Source organism: Entelurus aequoreus, linkage group LG04, assembly GCF_033978785.1.
Source record: "Entelurus aequoreus isolate RoL-2023_Sb linkage group LG04, RoL_Eaeq_v1.1, whole genome shotgun sequence".
Taxonomy (NCBI): Eukaryota; Metazoa; Chordata; class Actinopteri; order Syngnathiformes; family Syngnathidae; genus Entelurus; species Entelurus aequoreus.
Genome location: NC_084734.1, coordinates 69,823,367 through 69,836,682, shown reverse-complemented (window position 1 = coordinate 69,836,682; position 13,316 = coordinate 69,823,367). Strand labels below are relative to the sequence as shown.

At 33.7% G+C, this 13,316-nt stretch overlaps 1 protein-coding gene across 8 annotated transcripts in view; it reads left to right on the top strand.

Annotated features, from left to right (window-relative positions):
* gria1a (glutamate receptor, ionotropic, AMPA 1a) overlaps positions 1 to 13,316 on the top strand; it is a 186,098-nt gene that overhangs the window by 47,180 nt on the left and 125,602 nt on the right. For all 8 annotated transcript variants that reach the window (XR_009825960.1, XR_009825959.1, XM_062045599.1 and 5 more), the window contains exon 3: positions 3,664 to 3,903. Coding sequence is in view for 6 of the 8 variants with exons in the window: in XM_062045599.1 (XP_061901583.1) it covers positions 3,664 to 3,903 (240 nt within the window). In the remaining 2 variants the exon portion in view is untranslated. The remainder of the gene's footprint in view (positions 1 to 3,663; positions 3,904 to 13,316) is intronic.

The following is a 13,316-nucleotide window of genomic DNA, read 5'->3' as shown; positions in this document are numbered from 1 at the left end:
ATTAAAACATTAAAAAAATTAATAATAGTGTCACAGTGTCTTACACTTGCATCACATCTCACACGCTTGACAACACATTGTGTCCAATATTTTCCACAAAGATAAAATAAGTCATATTTTAGGTTCTTTTAATAGTTAAAACAAATGTAAATAATGGATCCCATATTCCAATATATGACTCATTATTATCTAAACTAAATGCAGTTGTTTCTACTGATATCATCTCCGTAGCTTGTGTATAGCAGTCAGTATGAGTTGGACTATCAACATCCATCCATTTTTTTAGTATTACCCCTTTTGGTTATGTATTGAAAGAAATGCATTTTTACTCTTTGATAACACATTACTAAATTGATGCAGATCACCAAGAATACAAGTTTGCAGTGTCATTGGGATGTTTATATTTAGGAATGTGATTGATTCTTTTGTTGTTTTCAACCATAACTCTTTTATTCTCTGACATTCCCACAATAAATGAACAAGAGTTCCCTCAGCTGCCCGACACTTCATACATAATTTGTTATCTACTGCATCAATTTTAAACAGCTGAGAATATGTAAAATACAATTTATTCAAGATCTTAAACTGACTCAGCTTATTTTTAATACATTCATACACATAAATTATACCTTTTTGAGTGCATGAGGAACTTGATTTGATGTAATTTACTGTATTGCAAGAGTCAACCGATTTGTACCTAAAACCTCCCCTAATTGTTTTGCAATGTAATAGGGTTTTACAAAGGCTTAATGCACTTGTCTTGGTTTAATTCCACACTACTTTAGTTATACAGTGGTGCATTGACATACAAGTTCAATTGGTTCTGCGAAGGACCTTGTATGTCAAAATACTTGTACAGTGGTGCCTCAACATACGAGCTGAATTGGCTCTGTGACGGAGCTCTTAACTCACAACACTTGTATGTGAAATAAACATTTTCCATTGAAATGAATTCAAATCAATTCAACAGAACAGCACCATTTTAACATGTAACTTATCTTTTAAAAAGAAAAAAAATATATCAGAAATATTGTATGAAAACAATACAATAGGACAAACTTTTTTCAGCTGAGGGCCGCACACTGAAAAAATTTAGTATGCGGTTGATATTCTTCATTTTCAAAACCAATACAATATATATTGTAACCCTTAGGGCAGGGGTCACCAACCTTTTTGAAACCAAGAGCTACTTCTTGGGTACTGATTAATGCGAAGGGCTACCAGTTTGATACACACTTAAATAAATTGCCGAAAATAGCCAATTTGCTCAATTTACCTTTAACTCTATGTTATTATTAATAATTAATGATATTTACACTTAACTGAACGGTTTAAAAGAGGAGAAAAAATGAAAAAAATGACAATAAAATTTTGAAACATAGTTTATCTTCCATTTCGACTCTTTAAAATTCAAAATTCAACCGAAAAAAAGAAGAGAAAAACTAGCTAATTCGAATCTTCTTGAAAAACTAAAAAATAAAATTTATGGAACATCATTAGTCATTTTTCCTGACTAAGATTAATTTTAGAATTTTGATGACATGTTTTAAATAGGTTAAAATACAATCTGCACTTTGTTAGAATATATAACAAATTGGACCAAGCTATATTTCTAACAAAGACAAATCATTATTTCTTCTAGATTTTCCAGAACAAAAATTTTAAAAGAAATTCAAAACACTTTGAAATAAGATTTAAATTTGATTCTACCGATTTTCTAGATTTGCCAGAATAATTTTAATCATAATAAATTTGAAGAAATATTTCACAAATATTCTTCGTCGAAAAAACAGAAGCTAAAATGAAGAATTAAATTAAAATGTATTTATTATTCTTTACAATAAAAAAAAAAAAACTTTACTTGAACATTGATTTAAATTGTCAGGAAAGAAGAGGAAGGAATTTAAAAGGTAAAAAGGTATATGTGTTTAAAAATCCTAAAATCATTTTTAAGGTTGTATTTTTTCTCTAAAATTGTCTTTCCGAAAGTTATAAGAGGCAAAGTAAAAAAAATAATGAATTTATTTAAACAAGTGAAGACCAAGTCTTTAAAATATTTTATTGGATTTTCAAATTCTATTTGAGTTTTGTCTCTCTTAGAATTAAACATGTCGGGCAAAGCGATACCAGCTTGCTAGTAAATAAATAACATTTAAAAAATAGAGGCAGCTCACTGGTAAGTGCTGCTATTTGAGCTATTTTTAGAACAGGCCAGCGGGCTACTCATCTGGTCCTTACGGGCTACCTGGTGCCCGCGGGCACCGCGTTGGTGACCCCTGCCTTAGGGCTTCCCTTAATTTTAGTGAACGCTAAAGGTCCAAGAGACCCAAAAGGGTCTTAGTTGTTAAAGTGTTAAAAATAAGTCATATATTAGTATTTTGTTTTACTTTCAACGTTTAAATATCTATATAACAACTCCAGATCTATCCATTGCCATTAAGTTTATGTTCTTTTTGGGTTCTATGCCCTTTTTGTCAAAACCCAGGTTTTTTATTAGATAAATCACAAAATATGCAATATTTTCCCCAAAAAAATGTTCAATGTGGACTATTTTATGTGAAATAATTGGAGCCTAAAGTAGGTCAATAATTTATAACATTGCTTTTGGTACACTCTCATTTTTGAGCAATGACAGTTTTTAAAAATCAGACAAAAGCCTCAGAAATTCAAAAGGCCCCCACTCATAAGAGTGTTAAAAATAATTCATATTTTAAATATGTATTATTTTTACTTTCAACGCTTAATTCTCTAGATCAACTTCAGATCTATTTGTCAAGTATACATTTTCATTATTTTCGGAGCATTGACAGTTTTGAAGTAAAAACAACTGCCTACATGTCAGCTTTGTGTTATTAGTGTCAATATTGCAACATTCTCTCCTAACATTTTACTTGTTTACTCTTTTATTCCACTTTTTATTGTTTTTTTAAATATTATTATTAATATGCCCAGCAGGCCGTTAAAAAAAATTGGCTGCGGGAAGCAAATGGCCCCCAAGCCGCACTTTTGACACCCCCGCAATAGAATGTACAACATACCACTATAATAGTTTAATGAAGTAATGTAATAATCTCCTTCTAGCTGCTTCTCCGTCAAATACACCATCAGCAGCTTTTCTATATTTTCATGGATAAATATCTGCCGTTTAGATATAATTTTAACATTCTTGGCTAGCTTTGGATTCATTCTGCTTCAGTATGGTGCAGACTAGCAGTGGTACGTTCCAATTACTCCACCAAGTTGGGTACACTCTCGGTCATGTTTTTGGTGTTTTCTTTCTTTAATTCAACAAATATCACCCACTTCTTTTTCTCAGCGCTTTCTTTCACACTCACTTTCTTCCTGCCCGTGTTTGGAAAAATACAGTTATGTCAATATCTAGCTATAAGATAATGCTAGCAAGTAAGACCATATATTTGGGCAGATCTTACAGGGTTCACTGTAATATTTGCTATGCCAACTAATGGCGGGGATGCGTGTAACTCAAACTTATGATTGCAACTTAAAGCATAACAATTAACCGAGTGCCAGCTCTTAGCTCAAAACAGGTACCACTGTATTTTTTGTCAATGTTCCTCATTGAAATTAATAGAAATTCTATTTGTTGGTGCTCGGCCCTCAAAAAGCCTGAGTGTTAACTATTTTCTTCTTTCTTTTCTGCAGTCTGCTCCCAGTTCTCCAAAGGCGTGTATGCCATCATCGGCTTGTACGACAGGAAGACGGTCAACATGCTTATGTCCTTCTGCGGCGCCCTGCATGTCTGCTTTGTTACGCCATCCTTCCCCATCGAGACGGCCAACCAGTTTGTCATTCAGCTGAGGCCGGAGCTGCAGGACGCTCTCGTGGGACTAATTGAATACTACGGATGGACCAAGTTTGTCTACATGTACAGTTCAGACTCAGGTAAGAATATTCCATATTATGTTAATTAGGGAAACAAAGGAGGGCTATATGCACTAAAATATGTTTTTTTTCTCAAAATGGTTTCCTGACCATTGTTATTCTAGCTTGCCAAATGTGTATTTCCATTTGTCCTTTTCAACTGAACACAGCATCGCAACAATTTTAATTAGTAGTCATTTTCACAGGGCTATAGTGACTATATACTATATATAAGTCTATAAATATACTGTATATATATATATATATATATATATATATATATATATATATATATATATATATATATATATATACATATATATATATAAGTCTATATGTAATATAGTAACAGACACGTTCATAACAATATGTAATATGTTCAATATTTACCGTATTTTGGTCATTTTAGTCATTGCCGGAACTAATTCTTTGGCGCATTTATTTCCATTTCCATAGCAGTGCACATTTTACAATGTGTGTTCCTACTTTCGGATACAAAACGCTTAATTGTGTTCTAATCATGGCAGATTCGGTAACAAACAATGAAGATGACTATTTTCGGACAAATGAGGATTCACAATCTTATCTTTGTAAATCAGAATTTATGGAGGATGAACTACTGCTTCTGGAAGCCTGTATGAAAGAAGAGTGAAATGTTTGAGTAGACGGAAGCCGACAGAGAGAGGTGAAAGTGAATCGAAGCTGCAAAATGTGGAATTTGAAGCCAAGCTATTTCGACATAAATGGTGTGCTCACCCATAAAGAACCGAAAAAAGCACTGTCTGGCTAGCTGTGTACAAACAAAACATGAAATGCGGGCTCATACTTTACAGATAGTGTAATATGATTGTTCATGTTTTTCAGTCAGTACAGATTGGTGTCGTATCGCAGTGATGTGCATTACAAACTCAAACGTGTTTCCTGCTGACGTAGGAGCTATTTCATCTCTCGCCGTAGTTAGCTTTTAGGGTTAATACCGTATCTTACCCGATGTGTTAGTGCGCTAGAAAAAGAGTTCATCAGTGTTCGCTCTTACAATAACAATGTCGCTACAGTGTGGTTATTATACAGGTTACGGAACGTAAACGAGGTATTGTTGATGGTTATTGAATGCATTTTTAAAGTGATTTAGTTGTAAAATTGATTGCTCCCATTATTTAGCCACTAAGAACGAGACCATTTGTATATGTTAAAATGTGAAAAAACGAACAACTTTTGTCTTCTTGATCATAATGGTTGTGAACCAGTGACGTGCAGTCACTAGAGGCAGGTGTGGAAAGAAAAAAAATGTAAAAAGAAAAAAAAATAATTAAATTGTTATATGTATGCAGTGATTGTACTATAAAGTTATTTTCCATTTAACTTCACCAGTTTTAGATTATTTGTATTCAAAATCGCTGAATTTTCACATTTGCCGTTCAAATACTGAGAAGGGACTTGCTGTGATCAGCAGCCAGTTGAGGCACGTCACTGCGTTGTGCCTCAACATGGATTGCGGACTCGGATAACTTGCTATATTAACTATATTATACATTTCCATAGTTTAGTTAGCTGAGGTATATAATGTACAGTGTATTTTGTCAACAACTGTATGTGTGTAAAGTATTTCTTGTGCTGAGCAATCATAAAACTGCTGCGAAGACGCACTGTGTGAGGCTCGCAGTGATCCCGCCTCCTGGTGGTAGAGAATGCACCCCCGCCGTAGAATGCACCCCCTGACGGGAGTGTTATATCAACTAAAGCCCACACTTAAACTTTCCACGTGCAAGATTGAATCTATTTAAAAAAGTTATTTAATAAGAAGCCAAAAAGTGCAAAAACAATAATGTTCGTGTTGGAGGAGTTGTGAATGACAGGGCCACAACATTAGGTACACCTGCAGACTGCAGCACAGATTTCATATTTCATTCATTCACAACTCCTCCAACACGAACATTATTGTTTTTGCACTTTTTGGCTTCTTATTGAGCTGCTGCATTTTTTGGTTGGGTTGTTTATTTATTTTGAGTAACTTCTACATTTTTAAAAGGGGAGGAATGTAATAGAGTGATCTATGTTTGTCTGTTGCCATCTCCTGGTTAATGTTGGCTATAGCGTACTGGGGTTACTTTTTGGTTGGCCAACGATTTACGTGGTGTTGCGCACCTGACGTCAAGTGTGTTGAGTCTGTTCTGAAGTCTACAGTAAAGAGACGTACTTCATCACCTCGCCTGGTTATTGCCTCAAACCCAATATATTACATAAAGGTAAGACCATAATAACGTTGTTTTTATTAAATGTGCTTTTTTGTGTGCTACAGTTTGTATGTGTAAAGTACCAATGATTGTCACACACACACTAGGTGTGGTGAAATTTGTCCTCTGCATTTGACCCACCCCTTGATCACCCGCTGGGATGTGAGGGGAGCAGTGGGCAGCAGAGGCGCCGCGCCCGGGAATCATTTTTGGTGATTTAACCCCCAATTCCAACCCTTGATGCTGAGTGCCAAGCAGGGAAGAATGCTGGTATGAGCTTTTAAACATAACCCTTTAACTGCTGCCAATCAAATCGTGAATAAGATACTCTTTAGGGTTCATATGTTTGTAAATCTGACTGTGATTAAGTCAGTGCCTCACCAGCCATGAACCTCACCACACGTCACTGTTGTGAACTGACAGGCAAAATTCCAAAAAAAGTGCAGTTCCAATTTAAGACCTTGCATATCAGCATGTGGAATTCAATTCTGGAACTGATTAGGCAACTATGTCAAACAATGTACTAATATGATCCAATTAAAGAGGCTGTACAAACTACAAGTGTTCACAAAGTACAAGGAAAAATAATCTCGATCTTTGTTGAAACTTTGTTGAAAATTAGGTACTATTAATCTCATATGTGAATCATGACTGGCTCTACTATTAAGAAAACTGTTGTATTCATTGGTGTAAATGTTGCTACAATTACAAGATCAGAACAGGAAGTGAACAAATATGTTAGCAATTGCTATGAATTGGAAAAGGGGTAAGATTAAATAATCTTTGCTTTTTCCTACTCCCTTTTGAACATGTTGTAAATAGAAATGAACATATGTAATTGTTATATGATCTATCTCTTTATAAGTTCAAAATAAATTAAACCGTGACCATAATCAGGTTTTTGCATACAACAACAGAAGTAAAATGTAATAAAAAACAAAACTTTAGTAATACATATTACATATTGCACACTGACTAGTGTAGATAAAAGATCAAATAAAACAAAAAACACTAACATCCGTCTTGCACACCAACAAAACAGATCACAGTTACTACATAAGTGTGTTGTAAAGTCTTATGGGAGTGGGTAGAAAGGACCTGTGCTCCTTCTTGCACTGTGGATGTAACAGTCTAAAGCTGTAAAAGCTATTCTGGGCTTCCACAGTGTAGTGCATTGGTGAAAGGGATTGGACATTAGAGATGTCAACTTGGTCAGCATTCTTCTGTCAGCCACCTCCTCAATGTTGTCTAGTGGGGAGACTAGGACGGAGTCAGCTCTCTTAATTAGTTCATCAAGTCTGTTCCTGTCTCTGACCGAGCTGCCGCCACCCCAGCAAATGACAGCATGGTTCAAGTTAAAGAGTTAAAGTACCAATGATTGTCACACACACTAGATGTGGTGAAATGTGTCCTCTGCATTTGACCCATTCCCTTGACCACCTCCTGGGAGGTGAGGGGAGCAGTGGGCAACAGCGGTGCCGCGCCCGGGAATCATTTTTGGTGATTTAACCCACAATTCCAACCCTTGATGCTGAGTTAGGGAGGTAATGGGTCCCATTTTTATAGTCTTTGGTATGACTCGGCCGGGGTTTGAACTCACAACCTACCGATCTCAGGGCGGACACTCTAACCACTATGCCACTGAATAGAACACAGCAGAAGCCACCACAGTGTCGTAAAAAGTGTGCAGCAGTGACCCGCACACCCCGAAGGACCTCAGTCTCCTCAAGAGGTGTAGGCAACTTTGATCCTTCTTGTACACAGCGTTTAAATTGTGAGACCAGTCCAGTTTACTGTTGATGTGAACACCCAGGTATTTAAATGAGTCCACTATTTCTATATCTGACCCCTTCACAAAGATGCTGCCTAACCTTTATCCCTTCTATAAGCGCTGAGAAGACACAGGTGAGAGACACTCTTCCGTCGTTTGGCAACACTTTGCCTTTCTGGTGAAATATGTAAATTGGCGGTGCTCAAAATGTGCCCTTTCGGCCATCTGTGGCACTTTTTTATGGACATGTGGTGCATTGTAGAAATAAAATGAAAAAAAAACAAAACAGGAAATCTATGAGTAGAAAGTCATAACGTAATGAAAAAAATGTTTAAATGTTGATACTAATAATACATTTGACTTTTTTAGTAGCCTGTTGCATTAGGAATTACATGATGGCGTCACGCCACCACATTGAAAGAATGTCACCATCAATATTGTTTGTTTTATGTACTTCAACGCCACTGCTGTTCTTTTTAGAATGCAGAATACTACTATTATTTGTGAGCATATTTATAAGCACAGTATTGTTTTTTAATTATACCCGGAGAGTGTAGGCCAATAATGTTAATTGTTTAAAGTATAGTTACCTCTGGGCAGCTGATGATGCCATTTGAATTTTGCGCAAAAATCTGTTAAAAAATCTTAAATACTTAGTTTTTAATAGCGTAGTGAATTTCTATATACATGGGTAAACATTTTTTATTGTGGAAATTCACAGCTATTAATGTTAACTACTGACATTCTGGTATCATGTCCACCTTAATTGTAAATGATAGGGCAATAAAAAATGGATTCTATTGCCATCAATACAATCTCAGCAGTAAACAGATAATGGTGTTATTTGTTCCTAGTAACTGGTCATGTAAATAATTACCATTTACTGTTACTTATAAAATGTTAAGTTAAAGTTAAAGTCCCAACGATAGTCACACACACACTAGGTGTGGTGAAATTATCCTCTGCATTTGACCCATCCCCATGTTCACCCCATGGGAGGTGAGGGGATCAGTGAGCAGCAGCGGCCGCGCTCGGGAATCATTTGGTGATTTGTAGTGAAACATGTTACTTTTGCGGCAATCTTAAACTAACAATGGATGGTCTAAGGCAGTGGTCCCCAACCACCGGGCTGCGGCCCCGTACCGGTTCGCTGTCCGGTACCGGTCCTTGGATCAATTGGTACCGGGCCGCACAAGAAATAAAAAAAATTTAAAAATTGTTTTTTATTTATTTTATTAACACAAGATACACTTACAATTAGTACACCAACCCAAAAAAACCTCCCTCCCCATTTATACTCACTTTTTTATGACCAAAAAAAATAAAAAAAAATAAAAAATGTATTTAAAAAAATACCCCCCTCCCCGGTCCGTGGGACAAATTTTCAAGCGTTGACCGGTCCGCAGTTACAAAAAGGTTGGGGACCACTGGTCTAAGGTACTTCAGCTTTGCCTTGGCGTTCTTCAATCGTGCCGGCAACAGCCAACCCTTTCCTCAAAACACACACATATATATATATATATATATATACACTACCGTTCAAAAGTTTGGGGTCACCCAAACAATTTTGTGGAATAGCCTTCATTTCTAAGAACAAGAATAGACTGTCGAGTTTCCGATGAAAGTTCTCTTTTTCTGGCCATTTTGAGCGTTTAATTGACCCCACAAATGTGATGCTCCAGAAACTCAATCTGCTCAAAGGAAGGTCAGTTTTGTAGCTTCTGTAACGAGCTAAACTGTTTTCAGATGTGTGAACATGATTGCACAAGGGTTTTCTAATCATCAATTAGCCTTCTGAGCCAATGAGCAAACACATTGTACCATTAGAACACTGGAGTGATAGTTGCTGGAAATGGGCCTATATACACCTGTGTAGATATTGCACCAAAAACCAGACATTTGCCGCTAGAATAGTCATTTACCACATTAGCAATGTATATAGTGTATTTCTTTAAAGTTAAGACTAGTTTAAAGTTATCTTCATTGAAAAGTACAGTGCTTTTCCTTCAAAAATAAGGACATTTCAATGTGACCCCAAACTTTTGAACGGTAGTATATATATATATATATATATATATATATATATATATATATATATATATATATATATATATATATATATATATATATATATTTGGCTTAATGATGTAAACACTAGTGTGACATAACAGCACTGTAGTATTCAACATAATTATGATACATGATGATAATAATGTTATTATTATGCTTAAAATGTCAATATATATACTAATTATAGCCATTCATGATGTACCTAACACATTTATGCAGACTGACGAAAGTAGTCATCCATCCTGCTTTTTCTTTGTTGTCAAATCGTCATGGCGACAGCAGCAACGTGTTGTGTGAATGAGGCTATTTATCCCCAAGAATTGTCTTTTGAGTGCACGGGGCTATTGAAAGGAAGCATTTTCCCTGACTGGCAGATACAATCATACAATAGAAGCAAAAATTCAGCTTTCCCATTGTGCATGTCTCAGCTGGTGTTTGAACATACAATGACAGAATGGGGGGGGGGGGGAACCACGGCAGTCTTCCTCATGTTGGCTCATCTCCCTTCCCGGTAGCCAATCAACTCGATCCTTCCCATAATGCCAGGCCATCTGCTCCAGGTGTTTTGGTGCACGACCACAAAGGGAACTTTTCTGTGGTCAAAACACGCAAATACTGTGTTGCATGTGCTAACAAATGGACTCGTACAAGGACTTGCTGTAACTTTAAGCTTTAAAAAGGCGGATGCCATCTTATCAAGTTGCCAAGATCAGTGATGAGCAGTGACAGTGAAGATTTCACGCTAGTCCTCTGCCCTCTTGATGCATGATGGCCTTAGAGTCACACATGTCCTGAAGATTTTTTCAAGTTCCCTGATCCCTTCATCATCTACTCACACTCGCTGTGTGTGTGTGTGTGTGTGTGTGTGTGTGTGTGTGTGTGTGTGTGTGTGTGTGTGTGTGTGTGTGTGTGTGTGTGTGTGTGTGTGTGTGTGTGTGTGTGTGTTTGTGTGCATGTGCGTGTGCGTGTGCGTTGAGTCAACCCAGTATGATTGAACGGTACAATGGAGCCGGTGAAATCCATATCAGAAGTCATCTGTTGCCTGGATACAACACTGCAGTCACCTTTTCCCACAATGTTATTTTAAGACTTTCAAGAAAATCCTCTTTGCTTGGGTCCAACATGTCTTAGCATGCTTGTGGTTCATTTAAAATGCTGTTCTCGTATATGTTAAACGTGGTTCGAGTTGTACGTATTATCTTCAGGCAAGAACACCCACATTTACAGCAAGCTTTAAACATTGGACATCTGTTCTTGTCATCTTAGCACGCAGCAGTCACTGAAAGAGGGCCTATTGTTTTTCCTTTCAAAAGCTAAGATTAGGAAAAACACATTTGATGGGCCATTAAACCCATTATAAAAAATGGTTTCCTAAAGGGTTATTTTCTCGACTCTCAATTGCCTGGTGCCCAAGGGTGCTTGTGACAGCTAGATTCCATTAAGATATTATTCTCCTCTCGGATGCCTTGAAAGGACCGTTTTACTTTGGCTTGTCTTACGAGGCCCCTTGTCGACCTCTCTCTAAATCTTTGCGGTGCTTCAGCTACATGTCTTCATCTAAAAGGGGATGTTCAGCTAAATGAAAAATACTTCCACATATTAAAGGGGGTATATAATAAAATACAAATCTGGGTGGTTTTATCTTTCGTTTACAGGGTCCTACATGCATCATTTCAGATACAAATGAAAAATTGCCACACCCAAAGAAACACATTTTAATGTAAAATTAAATATATACACAACCAAAGAAATTATATATATATATATATATATATATATATATATATATATATATATATATATATATATATATATATATATATATATATATATATATATATATATATATATATATATATATATATATATATATATATACATATATATATATATATATATATATGTATATATATATATATATATATATATATGTGTATGTATAAATATATATATATATATATATATATATATATATATATATATATATATATATATATATACATATATATATATATATATATATATATATATACATATATATATATATATATATATATATATATATATGTATATATATATATATATATATATATATATATATATATATATATATATATATATATATATATATATATATATATATATATATATATATATATATATAATTTATATATATATATATATAATTTCTGTTATATATATATATATATGTGTATGTATAAATATATATATATATATATATATATATATATATATATATATATATATATATATATATATATATATATATATATATATATATATATATATATACATATATATATATATATATATATATATATATATATATATACATATATATATATATATATATATATATATATATATATATGTATATATATATATATATATATATATATATATATATATATATATATATATATATATATATATACATATATATATATATATATATATATATATATATATATATGTATGTATATATATATATATATATATATGTATATATATATATATATATATATATATATATATATATATATATATATATATATATATATATATATATATATATGTATATATATATATATATATATATATATATATATATATATATATATATATATATATATATATATATATATATATATGTATATATATATATATATATATATATATATATATATATATATACATATATATATATATATATATATATATATATATATATATACAAACATATATACATACATACATATACATACACACGGACATACATACACACAGACATACATATATATATATATATATATATATATATATATATATATATATATATATATATATATATATATATATATATATATATATATATATATACAAACCCCGTTTCCATATGAGTTGGGAAATTGTGTTAGACGTAAATATAAACGGAATACAATGATTTGCAAATCATTTTCAACCCATATTCTGTTGAATATGCTAACATATTTGATGTTCAAACTGATAAACTTTTTTTTTTTGGCAAATAATCATTAACTTTAGAATTTGATGCCAGCAACACGAAGTTGGGAAAGGTAGCAATAAATACTGATAAATTTGAGGAATGCTCATCAAACACTTATTTGGAACATCCCACAGGTGAACAGGCAAATTGGGAACAGGTGGGTGCCATGTTTGGGTGCAAAAGTAGATTCCATGAAATGCTCAGTCATTCACAAACAAGGATGGGGCGAGGGTCACCACTTTGTCAACAAATGCGTGAGAAAATTGTTGAACAGTTTAAGAAAAACCTTTCTCAACCAGCTATTGCAAGTAATTCAGGGATTTCACCATCT